The sequence below is a fragment of the Ostrea edulis genome, chromosome 3 (assembly GCF_947568905.1).
Source record: "Ostrea edulis chromosome 3, xbOstEdul1.1, whole genome shotgun sequence".
Classification (NCBI taxonomy): Eukaryota; Metazoa; Mollusca; class Bivalvia; order Ostreida; family Ostreidae; genus Ostrea; species Ostrea edulis.
Window position 1 is genome coordinate 75,831,206 of NC_079166.1, and position 18,352 is coordinate 75,849,557.

The window sequence follows — 18,352 nt, forward strand, 5'->3', positions numbered from 1 at the left end:
AATACTTCTTTTGTGATTTTTTTTTTATTACATGTTTTGATATTGAAAAATTTCAAAGATCCAGTATGTTCTTGCAAATTATCTCTAGTATATTCAACCTGGACATGAAATAAATCATGAACACAATTCAGCATTATTGTTTGTAAGATAGTTGAATTAAAAGTTTAAATACTTTATGATATTTTTTGTTCATTGCTACATTTGCAAAAAAAAAAAAAAAAAAAAAAAAAAAAAAAATCAGTGTTGACAATAAAAAAGTTGGAATTCTATAAGTATGTAAGTCAAGATAAATGTGTGTCCTTTTGCATTTTGCACCGGTCCCAACTCCCCAATAACTATTGACCAGTCCCTGATGAGCTATTACAAAATAGCTGTAATATTGAAATGTGAAAGGAACAGGAGGAAATCCGGTAAGGTTAAATGCACTTAATTAAAAAGATTCATTTGTAAATAATTTAATAACTTTTAAAGTGATGACGTAACAACGATGCAGATTGGATGAAAAATTCCTTTAATTTCTGTGTCCAAAAAAAAAAAAATCGTCCGGACTTCATCTGCACTAATCACGCGGGACTAGTTTTCTCTGGAATGCATCGTTCCCCTTAACGACCGATCTCATTTCCAAACATGCATTGTAAACAAAATTTATTTATTTGATGATACCAAAAATAAACACAACCAAAGATGTGAATAACATACAAATTATTTTAAAGAAACAGCACACGTAGGCCTAATGATGACGTGGCAGAATAGTCAACTTGATGACGTAGGGCACTGACTGGTAGAAGTAATCGTAACTATTCGGCTATTTCCGTAACCGCAAATGAACAGGTTACGGAAAAGGACGAGCGCGTGATCCGATTTTCCTTTAATTTGACGTAAAATCCATTTAGTTCTGCCCAGTAACTGCGCCTCACCTGAACGCACAGCCAGTTTGGTCGTTGTTTCCATAGTATTGTTATGTTTAGGTATTCCTACGCATCAGAAACGTTGATTCAACCTTTTTTTTTTAGGTGAGAGAAACTATTTGTTTTTCTATTTTAAAGATATAATTAAATGATCAGAAATAAAACTTATAATTCTTTATTTGATGCATGTATAAAACGAAAATTTGCTACGCGCAATGATGAAGTTTTCCGTCCAATTTTTTGTTTGATACATGCATGGAGTGAAGAATTATAAGTTTCATTTCTTAAAAGAACTTAATAAATTAATGTTATCTGGAATTAATCTAATGAACTATGGAGAAATGATGAAAAACGTTCAAGGTCATAGATAAGATGAAAGTCAAATAATTATGGCACAACTGAATTGCTTTTGATTTTTTTTTAATCAGTGTATGACGTCTTTGGAACAATTTTTTTCTAAGCTACTCAGTAAAGGATTTATAAAGGTCAATCAGGGTCACAGAAACACAGATATAAGATAACGTTACTATAAGTCATTATAATAATCAAATATAGTAATATTTTAGGGGTGGGGTCCAGGAATTCTGGTTAGGGTGGGGGGGGGGCGTGGATTTTTTTTCAAGACGCCCCCGGAAGCTCCTTAGTTTTAGTGATTTTAAGAGTAAAATTTAATCCTATAATTAGCCTTTATAGTTGCAATTACCCCCTATTACAAATACAATTGGAAAAATTTCAGAAAGTTTTGAATTGTAGTTTAGGAAAAGTATCAACAAAATAAATAGGTAAGGTTAATATAACGTATTTTTATTTACATGTAATAATGTCGCGATTACATTATCTCCAACGTGCATGGAGCATATAAAGGCAGATATAGGCGGAAATTCATATATTTAAGCCACGGTATCAAATATGGGTATATCATCTTTAACCCATGACTTAGACCTCCATCTGAGTGGCTGTCAGGTGAAAATAAGCATGTTGGCGCTTCGACGCAGGAATCAATGTGATAGCGCATGAGAGGGAAAGTGCTTACTGATTTCACTTAACATATGATAGATATAATATATTTCATATTAATCTATTGTTATTTGTATTTGATATATTCTTGAAGTGACTGTTATAACTTATTGACATTTCATTGTAGATTTTCAGCATGATAAAAATTACATCACAATCACATTCATTTACAAACGGCGTAGGGTTTCCCGAAAGTGACGGAGTTAGGGACTTTACGTATTTTGACATTCCTGCAACTTTTAGAATCAATTATTATATACATGTATATGATTTGATTTTCCCTCTTTCTATAGTTCGAATTGATTTGTAACCTAAACTTTGAAGAAAAAAATAGAGGGGGGCATGCCCCCCCCCCCCACACACACCCCCCCCCCACACACACACCCACACACACACACCCCTCTATATCCGCCAGTGTATTTAGAGATAGTCATTATAGTGTATCCATACCGCGTTAGCTACTGCTGTGATGTGATAATTTTACGTGTGTCTCTGTGTTGCAACTGTAAAATAGTGGACGCATGTATTATCTGCATTTTGTACACAATGAGGGAAAAGATTAATTGATGGGTATAGCAGTTTCATATTGAATTGCTTTTGAAATCTTCGAAATCAATTCAAAATAGATTATAACACATTAGTTTTCAAATGCAACAGCTCGTTTTCGTGATAAACCCACACACTGAATTTTAGACACACCCCCCCCCCCCAGGTAAGGGTTGTGAACTAAGAGTGTACCCCCTGGTTTTTTTTTTTTTTTTTTTTTTTTTATACACTTTTCCTCCAAAATAAAATTGACAACTTGAATCTTCACACATGAATAACACCGACATATACGTAAGATAATTATATATGACCATAAACCAAATCGTCAATTCCGCGCTATACATTCTTATTTCTGTAGACCAAACATTTATGTAACGTCTAAATGATACATGTAACCATTGACGCAAAGCAGAGTGACGGTCGACTCTGTGTGGTGGGAAATGTGGTCTTAGTTTAGCAGCGCTCGCACCGGGATGTATAGAAAGCGAGAGGGTAAACTTCCGGTAAAATGGATTATATACATTTGCACAGCGATTGTAGACGTGTCGATATAATGCCCTTTCAAAAAAAAATTAGATATGACGTGTATAACATTTAATTTTTTTATTAATTGTGGAATTGGGACACGGGAGAAAATACCAATGATCAAACGTTCATGTATTGTATTAAAAGACCTTTTGTACATACGGCATATCAAGCCTGATTAATCCATGCAGAAGTAGCTGTACTGTAGATCGTTAAAACTGTGATATTATACAATGTATGCCGGAGGCCTAGTTTTTAAATGAACATTTCATTGAATATTTTGAATGGATTGATTGATTGATTGAATATTGTTTAACGTCCCTCGAGAGAATATTTCACCCACATGGAAACGCCACCACTGCCAGTGAAGGGCTGCAAAATGTAGGCCTATCTTAGACGCTTATGGCCATTCAGCAGGGAGGGATCTTTATCGTGCCACACCTGCTGTGACACGGGGCCTCGGTTTTTACGGTTTCATCCGAAGGACCGCCCAATTTAGTCGCCTCTTACGACAATCAAGAGGTACTTATGACCTATTCTAACCTGGATACCCACGGGATGAATATTTTGAATGTCTGACTAAAACTTTAACTAAAGATCGAATAGATAGTATTATAAAAGGCAAGACTACAATGTTCTACGAAACGTTTCGCATACTTTCAATGAAATACTTGCATTTGAATAAACTAGGTATGATTTATAATTTCATTGCAAGTGTTAAAACAGTCTTATCACCCCCCCCCCTCCCACTTTATTCTAACACTTATCGGGAGTCATGTATCAATGTTTTGTTTTTTTTAAAGTACATCACTTAGATAAAAATGGATAATCCAAAATTCTTATTCGAGTCTTAAAATCTGATATTGTCCATAAATTTATTGAAATAATCGCTGCTCAGTGTTGAGTATGAGCGTAATAAAACATGAGGAAGCCGGGGATGTATCACATAACAACTAGGCTAGCTCTGTTTAAAGTTTCTCCATGTGTCATTCACCAAAATTTTGATAAATGCATGTATTCTTAAAAGCTGTCACAATGGCATTGTACTGTTTGGACAACTCATTGATCCGACATACACACGTTAGAGTGATAGATCATGAAGGGATCAAATAAGTTTTAGCCTTCTGCCGCCAAGACCAGCAATACTGACTCCTTTCGACTCTTTTCTGTCTAAGAAGTCTCTATTGCCTGTTCCGAAGTTTTATTTTCTTCCCTCATAAATCAGCTGCAATCTAAAAAAAATATTAAAATAATAATTTTAAATTCACTGGTTTGATTCCGACATTGTACGAACTATTCTGCTAGGTTAGGCCAGTAGACTGAGCGACTTTTTATGTAAATGTTAATGATTGTTAATGTTAATTAAGAGTGCATCATAAAATTTTACTTGTAACAGGTAAATATCACGAGTATCCAGAAAATGTCAGAAGTCGTCTGTACTGCCTTCTGTTAGCTGAGCAACATACCGTAAATACCAAGGGCCACAAACACAAACAACAAGATGTTCTAAGGAAAATCAGAGAGAGGTATTTTACAGAGCTTGCCTTGTCTGATGACGTCCATATGGGGAATCTTCCAGATGATATCATTCAGACACAGGACGAGGTCATCACATTTAAATCAGACGACATCCAACATGACGTCATGTACGCGTTCGTTACGGAGTGTCTGGTTGAGGACAGTGATCTCATGTTTTTCCTGACCACGGCGTCACGTGACGTGATATCAGAATACTGCAGGTCGTGGAATTATAAGAAGAGTGATGGAGAGAGATGTCTGTATATACCGAAGAGACCGGATGAGATGTACGACCTGTTCATAGACAGACTACAGCTGGACATCCTCACACACTGTACCGTGTCAGACAGGGATATTCATGACAGTATCAGTAAACGTTGTAAGTATGATTATCATGGATCACCTGACTTTGTTATCCACAGAATGTTTCTACATTGATTACCAATACTTTATCAAGAATCGTTTAAATGACATGATTTTTGATGAATAGGTGACAATGTACTTATGATGCTAACTTAGAATAGAGAATTTGGTCTGTCATAATCGTTCGTCTCCTACATTTCGTTTTATTGATTTTATAGGATCCTTCACTACTTGTATCTTTTCGCTAGATGTTAAGTATTGACACTCTACTGATGTTGCAGTAAGAGTCAGAATCTACTAGAAGTTTAGCATTAACACTCTACTGATGTTGCACATTAGTTATGAGATTTATCACTGTTCGTAATCTTCACCTTTCTTTGAATAAGTGTGAGTGGGTTAACAACATCTCTTAAGTCCTGATTGTGGTCTATTGATTAATACAGTACCACCTTATGTCATTTCTCAAACTAGAGGGGGATGTATACATGTATCTACCATGCCTACAGACACTTGTGGTGTTTAATTATTTTATGGTTTTATTCTCATCAAGCGCCCGATGTCGTATTATGGTCCCCTCTCCTAAAATAACATATTTTCCGGAGAATTGGCTATATATATATATATATATATATATATATATATATATATATATATATATATATTAGATGCAGTGACTTTTTAATTTATTTTTTCCTTTTTTTTCTAGAAGAAAATATTTTACAGAGATATAGTTGGGATCAAATTCAGTTACTACCTTAAGTTAGATATATTTTCATACGAGAGTTATTGTGATTAAGAAAATTGATTTTAAAAAAGTTAAATATCTTTGTCTTCCACTTTTAGAAGAAGCGGAAAATATAGCTCTTTGCTTTCATCAGTCAATAATCTGTATCAGAAATTGGGTTAATTTGAGTGAAATGTGGAATTCATTACCTCATTTTGCAACATCTGAAAGTACAATATTCCGAAATAAAGGAAAATACCACAATGACCGATGAAAATATTTTTGACACAAAAAATATTGTTTGTCATATATTTAAGCAATGAATTATTATTTTTTTGATAGATGAAATGTGAAGATAACGAACAGTGATCAATCTCATAAATCCTGTAAATAATAAAAAATAAATAGTTGGGCAAACTAGATGTAGCAACGGTGTGTTGATTCAAATTGAATAATGCACGTTGGAAATTGACAAGAACTCCTGTTTCTATGCACATAATAGGTGATTTCATTAGTAAAACTCAGGAGCTTCAGGGGATTCACCCCCATGGCCTCCATCAGGTCGTTGCTCTCGATCCACGTGGGCCTCAAGGGCCCCAGACCCCTTGCCATGTTTTACGTACATTCCATTTCCTTTTTTGGCTACGTGCGTGCTCTGTATGAGCGACAGACGATACAAAGATTTCAAATTTGGCGAAAGCAGTAAATAAATTTAATCACAATGTCGTTCATAGATATGGGCGTAAAATCCTTGTGAAATCAGTTTCAAATGGCATTTAAGGTATCCGATCCATAAAAGCATTTATTTTCAGAAAAGACAATGTCTGTAGCATTAACTGTTTTGTGAAAACAGAATGCTTGATTTTTAGTGATATAAAGATGGGAGAGAGAGAGAGAGAGAGAGAGAGAGAGAGAGAGAGAGATTTTCGTAACAAATTAATTTTCTAATAATGAAAAGTGCAGATAACGATCGGTCTCATCAATCCAATAAAGATTACAGATTGGAGAACAGAATAAGCACGGCCCCTGAGAACACTAGAGGTGGGACCAGGTGAACTGGAGGAGTAAGAACCTCCTCTTGATTGATCACACCTGTCATAAACAGGTAATGGTAAAAGAAGATTCTATCCCGGGGTCCGTGTTTGCCTAACTCTCTATTTTGTATTGCTTACAGGGGTAATGAGATTGATTACTGTTCGTTGTCGTCGCCTTTAGGTTAAGGTTAGAATCATATAAAATTGATTTCCATGATATAGATGAAGTAAATAAAAAGATACAATTTCATTTCAAGAAACATGATGTTATCTTGATCTTTGTATGTTTGATATCGTCCTGGACTGCTATGGAACTTCCCGTACCTGTATACAATTACCGATGTTCTCTCTCTCTCTCTCTCTCTCTCTCTCTCTCTCTCTGTGTGTGTGTGTGTGTGTGTGTGTGTATGTGGCTGCCAAACATCAGTAAGCGTGTATTATACATGGGTGATGGTTGAGTGACCTTTTCTCTCGTTTTGACCTCTGATTTGATAAATAGGACACGTATTTAAGTGGCATTATGTGTCTACCGACACCATTTACAGTTTTTTAAAAATTATTTCCTTTCTATTTATAAATTACTTCTATGGATACCGCTAGTAGCATACATTTTGTCAGAATTCTATTTAATTTTTATAAAATCTAGTTCAGCTCCTAACTGTTTGGCACCTGTTCAAATAATATGACTCCTGTACCACCTGTAACATACATGTGATGTACATACGTATGCATTATTTCGAGGGAGCGGTCCTGTTTATTGTTATATTTGCACTTCAAAGTGATTGATTCTACAGAGTGACTCTAGAGTCTATTATATGCATATATTATTATGTAAAAATGTTTGTATAACAGATACATAATGTGATTTGGACTTGCATTGTGATTTATCTTAGATCAATTTCTAACAACGGTCTTTGGAATCTTTTTGCTATATATAAACAAAATATTCTCTAATCATTCATATAAGATAAGATAAGATAAGATATTCTTTATTTCCTCCAAATTAATGGAGAGTATATCATAATCAAATTATAAACTTATTTGAACAGAACAGGAAAAAAATATATATTTATAGTATGTACATATTTGAAACTAATGATTATAATCTACAGATTACGGCAGTCTATGACAAAAAAACCTCTATTTTTATACAATGTATTTGCAACAGTTAACATGATTTGCTTCCATTTTGCATAAGAAATATTTTCAAAGCTTGTACCTTGAACACAACCGATTAAAGATTAAAATTGCCATTCATGATCTTGATATTCAAACAAAGGATACTCTTCTACACTGATTATTTGTAGAATATTTTCAAGCATAGTTTCTCTGTCTTCCAAGAGGTTAACAAGCATGTGTGAAAATTGAGATTCGAGGCAATTGGGGATGCCTGGAACAGGAATGCCTCTATTACAAATATAACTTTCATGAGCCCGGGAGTAAAGGTACAGAATACAGGGCAGGGCCAGAATGGCAAATTAGTAATTATGTGACCGGTCAACAGGGGATGCTTACTCCTCCTAGGCACCTGATCCCACCTCTGGTGTGTCCAGGGGTCCGTGTTTGCCCAACTATCTATTTTGTATTGCTTGTAGGAATTATGAGATTGATCACTGTTCGTTATCTTCACCTTGCATGTAAAACTTTAAATGAAATATTCGTTAGTGCTATTGATACTAAATTGGTAAATTTATACTATTTGGATGTTTAAAAAGGGCAGATAATCATTTACTAAAATTGTAAATTTCGTGACCCCAGGGGAGGAATTTCGGTATCAGGGTGAGTTCAAAATGGTCAATGTCATGTTTATTGAATATAATAAGAATTAGGCATCTCTAACTTCTTGCAACATATTCCTCATTTCTATCCGTGGATTCCGATAACTGAGCCATTTAAGCAGATTATCAATTAATTCAAACTACTTTGACAATCATCTGGTAGATGAGTTTTTAAAATAATTGTATTGTAAAACATTGAATCGAGGGGTTGTTTTTACAGTGGGTGTCCCTATGGAAATATTGGACTGGGACCAAGAGGCCAGAGAGCGGTATATGGAGTACGCCAAGAGAGGAACACAGACGGTCCACCACGCCAGGGGGATGATCGTAGGATGTGCCGGGGCAGGCAAGACCACGCTACTGAAACGTCTGCTCAGGTGTAGTGACGCAGAGATACGGGGTGTGCTGTCAACGGAAGGACTGGAGGTCCACGAGGAGATATTCCAAATATATGAAGAAACAAAAACATTAAAAGGTAAACATAGTGATTGATGAAATAGTATTCATTGACGAAATACCGCCATACCTCGATGTAATACGACGTTATATAAAGGTCTCACGAATAGATCGATCCATCACTGATGATGACGTCATGAAACAAGCACTGATCAACTCTCCATCATGACAAAATATGTTCACGGGGTTGTATAAGAAAGTTAGTCACTCATCGTTTGAGCATAACAGCTTAGAATGATACCATAACTGTTTATATCATGATTCGATACTTATTCTATTTACCCTAGTATATCATATATTTACCACTTACACATATCCTGTTAAATGTTTGCATGTTGATTCAAAATGTAAATCTGTTTTGAATGGATTACATTTTGTGGTGGAAGGATTCTGTAATCCAAAAGATATAAATTTGCATGCCTTTGCAGTTTTTTGTGTCTTATGCAAAAAATCGATAATAATTATTACGTAAGCGTGTATAAGATATACAAGTAGCAGTTACTACAGTCATCTAGTCCAGAAAATGGATGACTTCAACAGGAGTCCCAAAATCTGGCATTTGAATAAGGAATGTATATGTATAAGCAAACCCAAACTATGTTTAATTTGATCTAAAATTGTTTTGTGTTATATGACAGGAGCTTGAAGTTCGCATAGAATTGCCACAAATGCCAAAATCAATGAAATATTCATTAACTCAAGGGTTTCTCCCTTCAGAAATCATACAGCCCATGCATCGAGCAAATTCGTAATCAAATACACTCTTCATCTTCTATTAATACACGATATATATTAATTTCATTTTGCTCTACGGATGGGCACACATTTTCCCAAACAATGATCTGGATGAACTTTAACAGTTATCGGGTTCCTTTTGAATAAAAGGCGGGAAAACGTCTAATCCTTGACGTAATAATGCTATCAAAATATGCAATAACTTTGATTTAAGTTGAAATAGTGTATTTGGCATTTATTTCACTTGCTGAAAACATAGACCAAGCTTAATTCAAAACACACTTAAAACAGAGAAATTGTGTGGACATTTTTTATTGATATACAAAATCGCACCTTGTTCTTTGGCTCATATACTTTATAAACAGAATGCATGTTCTTAAAAACATATTTATGATTTGCCTGAAATTTCTAATGAACATTCAGCATTTTGGCCAATAATTCACAAATTCAATCCATAATTCCTACTTGTTATTCATCCCTTCATAGTTCATAGAGGGGCATGTTGGTTTGCACCTGTCAGTCGGTCGGTATGCCGGTCGGTCGGTAGACCTCATGTTGTCTGATCAATATATTGAGGACCATTCACTTGATCTTAATGATATTTCATATGTGGGTTAAGGAGCATTATTGTTTTTCAGGTCAAAAGGTTAAAGGTCAATTTACTCTTGACATAAGAATATATTGTCTGCTCAATATCTTGAGAACCATTTGCTTGACATACGTCAAACTTGGTACACTGATACAACCTAAAGAGTAGATGGCCCCTTTTGATATTGAGATCACATGATCAAAGTCAAAGGTCAAACTGGACATTGGAATATACTGTACGCTCAATAACTTGAAAAGCCTTTGCCTGAGGGACACGGCCCTTGGTATACTGGTACATCTTTAGAAGAGGAGAACCCCTATTAATTTTTAGGTCACTTGGTCAAAGGTCAAGAGTCAAACTGGACATTGGAATATACTGTCCGCTCAATATCTTGAGAACCCTTTGCTTGCCAGACATTAAACTAGGTACACTGATATATTTGTAAAATATGATGACCACTATTGATTTTGAGGTCACATTCTGAAAGGTCAAAGGTTAAACTGGACATAGTAAAATATTGTCTCCTATATTCTAAGTATTAATTAGTTGCTTGTTTGACACCGAACATGGTGCACTAGCACATCATAAGCAGTAAACGACCGTTATTGATTTTAGGTCACATAGTCAATTCGCTCTTGACATAGGAAAATATTGTCTGTTCAGTATTTTGAATTGGTGATGCTACTATCAATTAGACGATGTGTGTGTATTACTCTACTCAATTTTGCAGCATTGGGGGCATATGCGTTTTTACAAACATCTCTTGTTTCAGAACTATGGTCGTTATAACAATCTAGTTTACCACCATAACCTACCATTGGGTCACATGTTGTCCGGCTTGTTTCATACTAATGGTTAAGCCGTTCTTGGCACACGGATGAAAGGTGAAGATAACGAACAGTGATCAATCTCATAACTCCTATAAGCAATGCAAAATAGATAGCTGGGCAAACACGGACCCCTGGTAACACCGGAGGTGGGATAAGGTGTCGAGGAGGAGTAAGCTTCCCCTGTCGATCGGTCACACCCGCCTTGAGTCCTATATCACGATCAGGTAAACGGAGGTGTCCGTAGTCAAAATTAATGTGCCAAGAATGACCTAACAATCGGTGTGGAACTCGTCAGACAGCATCTGTCTCAATGATATATATTGATTACGGATAACCCAGAAAGGGTTCACAGCGGCTGTGAGCGGTTAACAGGGAATTCATACTCCCCTAGGCACCTGATCTCACTTCAAGTATATCCAGGGAGCCATATTTGCCGTAGTATCTATCTTATATTGCTTAAAGGAGTTATGAGATTGATCACTGTTCGTTATCTTCGCCTTTCATCTATCTCAAATATTTAAGCTAGGCATTTTGATGATGTGCAATTTAAAAAGAATGGAGATACTCTTGAAGGACTCTCAAATTCTGAATTGTGAAAAGCTGTCATCAGAGCGTCCTGATTTCATTGATTTCTGATATTTTTTCTGTTGACATCAACAGACAAATCGAGTTCATGGTAATATTTCGTTAATAAATTCTAAGTGAAAAAAACACACATTAATACACTGTCGCTCAACAACAAGCACCATGACCCCCACTTCTTTCTTTTTAATTTCATAACTCCCCTTCAATGTAGAAATCAATACTATATACAAAGAGTGACAAAACTCCCAAAAACTCGAAATTGTAAATTCTACGGATCCCCTCATGTCTTCATACTCTTATAGATATAGACTTTGCTGTTTTAAAAAGAATGATTTTATGTTTTTGATGTATAAGTATTTTGACTGCGGATAACTTCGTTTACCTGAACAGGATATAGGGCTCAGGGCGGGTGTGGCCAGTAGACAGGGGATGCTTATTCCTCCTAGGCACCTGATCCCACCTCTGGTGTGTCCAAGAGTCCGTGTTTGCCCAACTATCTATTTTGTATTGTTTGTAGGAGTTATGAGATTGATCACTGTTCGTTATCTTCACCTTTCATTAGTCTCTTTGAAATATATATGCTCTCTTATTTGGATTTCAAAGACAACGCATTCTCATCATAATAGTCTAATGATGAATTGTCTTGTCTCAATATGTAGACCACACATTGTCCTATTCTTGCTCTCCATTTTTACGAAAGTAGAAATCACATACAAATCGTTGTAACATGCATGAGGTCTGGTCGTGGACAATTTAAAACACTTTCTTAATCATATATCAAATCGGAAGTCTAAGGAAGATGTGCTTTTGTAGTATCATTCCTTTAAGTCGTGGCTTTGTTATGGTACACATCTTCTCCGTCACACATTGCCGGTGGCGACGATATACACATGTATAAACCCTCCTAGTACATATTTTCCGTGTGGACATATTGTCGCTTACAACAATATATGCTGAAGCCATCCTGTTCCCCAATTTAACGAGGTACATATTGTCGGTGGCAATATCTATATTTATGAATACGACATCTTGGAATAAGTTGATTTTTTTAAACAAATCAAAACTATGAAAGGTGAAGATTACGATCAGTGATCAATCTCAGAATTCCTACATGAAATACAAAATAAAGAGTTAGACAAACATTGATTCCTGTAAATACCATAGTTGGGAGCATGTGCTTAGGGGGAGTACGCATATCCTATCAACCGGTTACACCAACCATGAGCCTTGATCAGGTAAATGAAGTTATCCGTAGTCAAAATTAGTGCGTCAATAACGGTCTGACAATCAGGTATGAAACAAGTCAGACAGCATTTGACCCAATGATATGTTGTATTCACAAACAAGATTGCTATAACGACCATAGAATATGCAAACTGCTGACTTTAAACGAGATAGTTGGGACCCCTGCACCACCAACTTGTTTGTCAGTAGTCTGTCTCTTTCTAAAAATTGATCGCTCGCAGAACAAGCTTCTGTGCTCTTTTGCATCGAGTCAATTGAGATGAATAAATACGCAGAACAAGCTCTTGCGTAGAAGCTTAAATAATCCCGTTTATCATAAAGTTGAGTTGTTCGTTTGTCGTTAATATCTGTTTTCAATAAAATATCTAAGTATGAAGCAAAGGTAAACGACTCTAAGTACATATTTATACATCTTGTTCCTTTTTAATTTGATTATGGACATCCTATATCTTTAATAATGAAACCATTTCAAAATCGCAACTCTATCAATAATTTTCTAAGATTTCAATGTTCCTTTTTTTATTGGTTAAAATAAACCCAATTACTCGTCTAAATGTTTCATCGTTACGCTAGACCACTAGACATGTTTGAAATTTACCTTCAATGATTACGAAGCTCTTGCCAATTCGTCATATGCTAAACATCAATTGAGAATGGAAATATAACACCCTTTTTAGATATAGATTTAAAACAAAACCTGTTTAGTGATAATATATTGCTTTTTACAGTTAGGTCAAAAGATATCGGTGGCAAAAAGAACAGCAATGGGACTGATGAAAAGACGGTAACTTTCTTTGACTTTGGAGGACAGTGTGCGTACTACGCATGTCATCAGATTTACCTGACCAGAAGAGCTTTCTACATGGTGGTAGTGGACGCCTCTAAACGTCTGGACCAGGTGGTGGATAAGAAAGTGTGTGACCAGGCGGACACCGTTTTTGCTGGATGGACATACGGAGGTACAAGTATATATGTTTCCTGTGTACTCATATTTACGGAACTTTTGAGTCTTTCTTTTATGCAATTTAAAATGTTATTTTCACATAATTTCTGGGGTTCAGTTCATCGTCATGTTTGATCCATATGTAATTAGCAACATGTAAATGTAAGAGTTAAGCCCCGTTGTTCATATGGCTCTTTTTTGTTATAGAATATTTCATATTCTGGCTGAAATCTGTCCATACTTATTGTTCCACAAGAGACGGACAGAGGGTGGAGATGATCATTGTGGCCTCTCACTGGGAAAATACAGTATACAAGGTAATACAAAAGAAGTATGTTTACTAGGATCGCCATATGGATGTGTCATGTAGTAATTATTCTATCCGTTCGTCTCTGCGTCCGTCTGATTTCCAATCAAACCTTTCTATGACCCGCTCAAACACGAGTTGCCTTGGTAAGATTCCCATATATTTATACATAACAATTGGATTAGGCAAAGACAAACCCCTTTTTTCAGATTCCTAGGATGTGTCGCTACAGAGTTATGAGACTTGGAATGTCTTGACATCTATAAGATAATAACGGTTTATGCAGCACGTAGCAACTTGAGACAACTTGAGCAGATTTTTATAGAATTTACACATAATGCTAGAATTAGGATCAGAAAATATCAAATGTCCTTTTGGTTTTCAGTTTCATCAGTTCTGTTCCGGAGTTATGTGACTTTCACATTTTTGGATTAGAAGTTCCGTTGTGATACACTCTCTATTTTAATATGCCAATTAGAATAAAATTACCCACCGGAAGAGACAAGATGTTTTCTAACCGTCTTTCGGTTTCGTCATCATCTGTCAGTTATTCAGTTATACTAAGTTTTCAGTCATTTTCAATAGGACTGTAATGCGTTTTCATCACATTAGTTTGCTTTGTAACTTGGTAGTCCATTATCCTTCATAGTTGTGGTATGAAAGGAATGATAATCAATATAGAATTCACTCCATATAATGAATATGTGTATCGGTGCTATTCTCATACGATAGGGAAAGCCAACTGGGTTGGGTTCGTTGTGTGAAAAGTGTTACTTAAGTAGTGATATTATATTGCTTACTAGAGTTAATGAAATAGTTTACAAAATAAATGAAATATAACACATTCAGCGTAAACAGTGCGGTGTGATGTCATATTTACTATTTTAGCTTCAGTAGTTTTCTTTAAAAACCAAACATATCAACAGCAATAACTCAAAGTTAAGAATGAACGCAGGTATGAGAAAACTTGTTTTGGTATTGATTGATTGAATATTGGTTAACGTCCCTCTCGAGAATATTTCACTCTTATGGAGACGTCACCACTGCTGGTGAAGGGCTGCAATATTTCGGCCCATGCTCGGCGCTTATGGCCTTTGAGCAGGGAGGGATCTTTATCGTGCCACACCTGCTGTGACACGGGACCTCGGTTTTTGCGGTCTCATCCGCAGGACCGCCCCATTTAGTCGCCTTCTACGACAAGCAAAGGGTACTGAGGACCTATTCTAACCCAGATCCCCACGGGATTGTTTTGTTATGAAATTCGTCTGCGGTACTTTCAAAACAGGTTAATTTTATTTATGGGTTTTTCAATGAACTACCACAGTGAAGGTGGCATTTTTCCTGAACACATTTGGTAATCCTCATCATTTTTCAGCTGATGAAGATCAAATCTCGTCATTCAGATGTGTAGTCATTGGGGGGAGCTCATCACGACGCGAGCCTCGCTCGCTATTAAGAACTTGACTCAGGATTTATTGAAAGGCTGTGTCTTACTTTCTGTGATTGGTACGGGGGAGGAGGTTAACATGTGTAATTGCTGTTTATACACATTAGTAGTACTTAGTTTCAATATTGCTTTATATTTCAAAGCATTGAAAATGCATATTTGCGATAAAATTTTCTAGAAACAAATAATTAATTCAGTTGCTGTTCCAAGCACTTGCTCTGTCCATAAGCGGAGATATAGATTCCTGGAATTAGCTTGTTTATGAAGTCATAAATTTAATTCCTGATATATCTCTATTTCACAAGTTCATTTATTAGACGGTTTTTCATAGCTTAAAGATAACTATTCTACTTCAACAGGACAAGGTCGATTTCCTGAATTGCCTACTAGAAGTAATACCAGCTCAATCTGATCTTGCACAGTATATCAGAACAGACCGGTGTTTTCTGATACAGTTTCCACCAAATCAGCCAATCGCTGAACTGGAGAGATGCATTATCGACTTAACAACTCACTCAAAATGGAGCGAGAAAATACCACACGAGTGGGTCTTTTTGAACAGCGAGATCAATTAGAAGAAACTGGAACGAATTGTACCTATCTCGGACATTCATCGTATACTCCCTGTCAAAAAAAAAGATAAGGCCCAGAGTGCAGCTGATATGTTGCGATATTATCATGATGCTGGGCGGGTTCTTTACTTTAATGAAGAAGGACTTGAAGATTCAGTCATTACTGATGTCCAGTGGTTTGTGAATGCCTTTAAAACAATCATCACGGATAGTCTGCACGTAAGTGGATACACTGCTAGTCGCCAGGATTGGATTGAGTACTACAACACAGGGAACTTGAAAGATTCACTTCTGGTTGATATATGGGAGCTGGAAGAGAAGAATATCAACACTCAAAATAAGAAAGCTGACAGCGAACATGGTAGGGGTCTTCTGCATCATAAAGGTTCCATGTTGAAATATATGGAGCGACTGGGATTGCTGGCTGTTGGGCCTGACCTTCATTATATCCCTTGCATGAACAAAAAGAAATTTGAAGAAACCCAGAAAAAATTCATCCAAAAATCAACATCAAAAACATCAGTGTTGGTGTACGCCTTTGACTTTTTGCCCTACTTCCTGTTTTATCGAGTTGTTGTGGCTTGTATGAAGATCAGCAAATGGGAAGTCCTCAAGGATAATGACATCAAATGCTTGTACAAAAACGCTGCTATGTTTAAATATGAAGATCACTATGTCGTGATATTTGTAACACCTGATTCAATCCAGCTTCAAATAATACGAAGGGGAGGTGAACTCATTAGAGACATTACTGTTGCGATCAGACAAAGAATTGACCAGATATTGATAGCTGTTACAAAAACATTTCACAAGCATCTGTCTTTCCGAATAGGACACACGTGCATGCCAGAACAGGATCAGATTATCGGATTGGAGATAGAGGGGAGGTTTTTAGAGGAAAGTGAACTGGGGTCAGGGAAGAACGTGAAATGTCCCCATCACGAAGTGGATAACTACCATACAATTAATGCTGACTATTTGAAACAGTTCTGGAAGTACGTCCATCATCAGACTCACAGTCTTCCTTTCGGAGGAATACGAGTTTGATTTGCGTTACGACTGGATTGATGCATCGGAACCTACTTAAGTGTTAAGAGTAGGTCAAATGTTTCCTGGACTTTTTCTCATCATGAATATATATATATATATATATATATATATATATATGTATATCCAAATTGTGTTTTTAAAAAAAATCACAGTGTCCGGTATAAAATATTAAAAGAAATAGAATAAACAGTACACAAAGTTAAAAATTTAACGCAAGCGCTTTCATTTTATAATCCTCAGGCGTTACATTTTAAAATAGTTTTGAAATGGTTTGACGTCATAAAGGCGTCCTAACATTTCACGTACATAACGACGTCATAAACGAATGAAGGGAAAAGGATTTTACGTTAAGCATATTATGACGTCATAGATAATAACAGTAAACATATTTTACAGTAAGCTATTGAGAGCCGGTTTTAAAGTCTTAATAAAGTGTCTTTCTTTTTCTCGTCGGGAAATAGTATTTTCTGTATACAGTTTATAAAACGGAAATACATTGAATTGTCCGTGGCCACACACATCTATATGTTCACTAACTTTAATTTTTCTGTATTCGGGTGCTGAAATGTGTTGTTTATGAACTCGTATACGAGTTCGCAGAGTAGTTCCAGTTTCACCGATATAATGTTTTCCACAGCCAGCACATGTTATAACATAAATTAAATTTTTGGTGGAGCACGTCATATCTGAATTTACCGTAAATTCCTTGTTGTTAAATTCGAACGAACTTCCTTCCCTTAAGTATGGGCACGTTCCGCATCGCCGATCGTCACATTTGGTAACGGTGAAAATTTTTTTGTTGGACTTTTCCTGAAAATTAGATTTACATAACAGTCTCCTAAGATTTTTCGGTTGTCTCTTGCTGTTGATAAAAGTATATTTCTTCATAATTTTCCCCATTTTTTCATCTGTTTTTAGATGAACAATTCGGTCTATATATAAGACAAAACTGGAAAAGATACTTGGATGATTGCTTCATTATTTGGAACAAAGACATTACGGATTTGAATAAATTTAAGAACATTCTAAACGAATTGGATATCAATTTAAAATTCACAATGGATTACAGTACATCTTGTATACCATTCCTGGATGTTTCTGTTATCAAAAAGGAGGATAAAATAATTACAGATATTTTTTACAAACACACGGACACTCACCAGTATTTACACTTTTCGTC

The 18,352-nt window shown here is 35.9% G+C and overlaps 1 protein-coding gene across 2 annotated transcripts in view; it reads left to right on the top strand.

The window, feature by feature from the left end:
* LOC125667824 (uncharacterized) overlaps nt 1-16,990 on the top strand; it is an 83,464-nt gene extending 66,474 nt beyond the window's left edge. For both annotated transcript variants that reach the window (XM_056159032.1, XM_056159033.1), the window contains 5 exons: nt 4,393-4,893; nt 8,634-8,888; nt 13,582-13,812; nt 14,004-14,113; nt 15,910-16,990. In XM_056159032.1, coding sequence (XP_056015007.1) covers nt 4,393-4,893; nt 8,634-8,888; nt 13,582-13,812; nt 14,004-14,113; nt 15,910-16,125 — 1,313 coding nt within the window. In that variant the 3' untranslated portion in view covers nt 16,126-16,990. The remainder of the gene's footprint in view (nt 1-4,392; nt 4,894-8,633; nt 8,889-13,581; nt 13,813-14,003; nt 14,114-15,909) is intronic.
* The last annotated feature ends 1,362 nt before the right edge of the window (nt 16,991-18,352 follow it).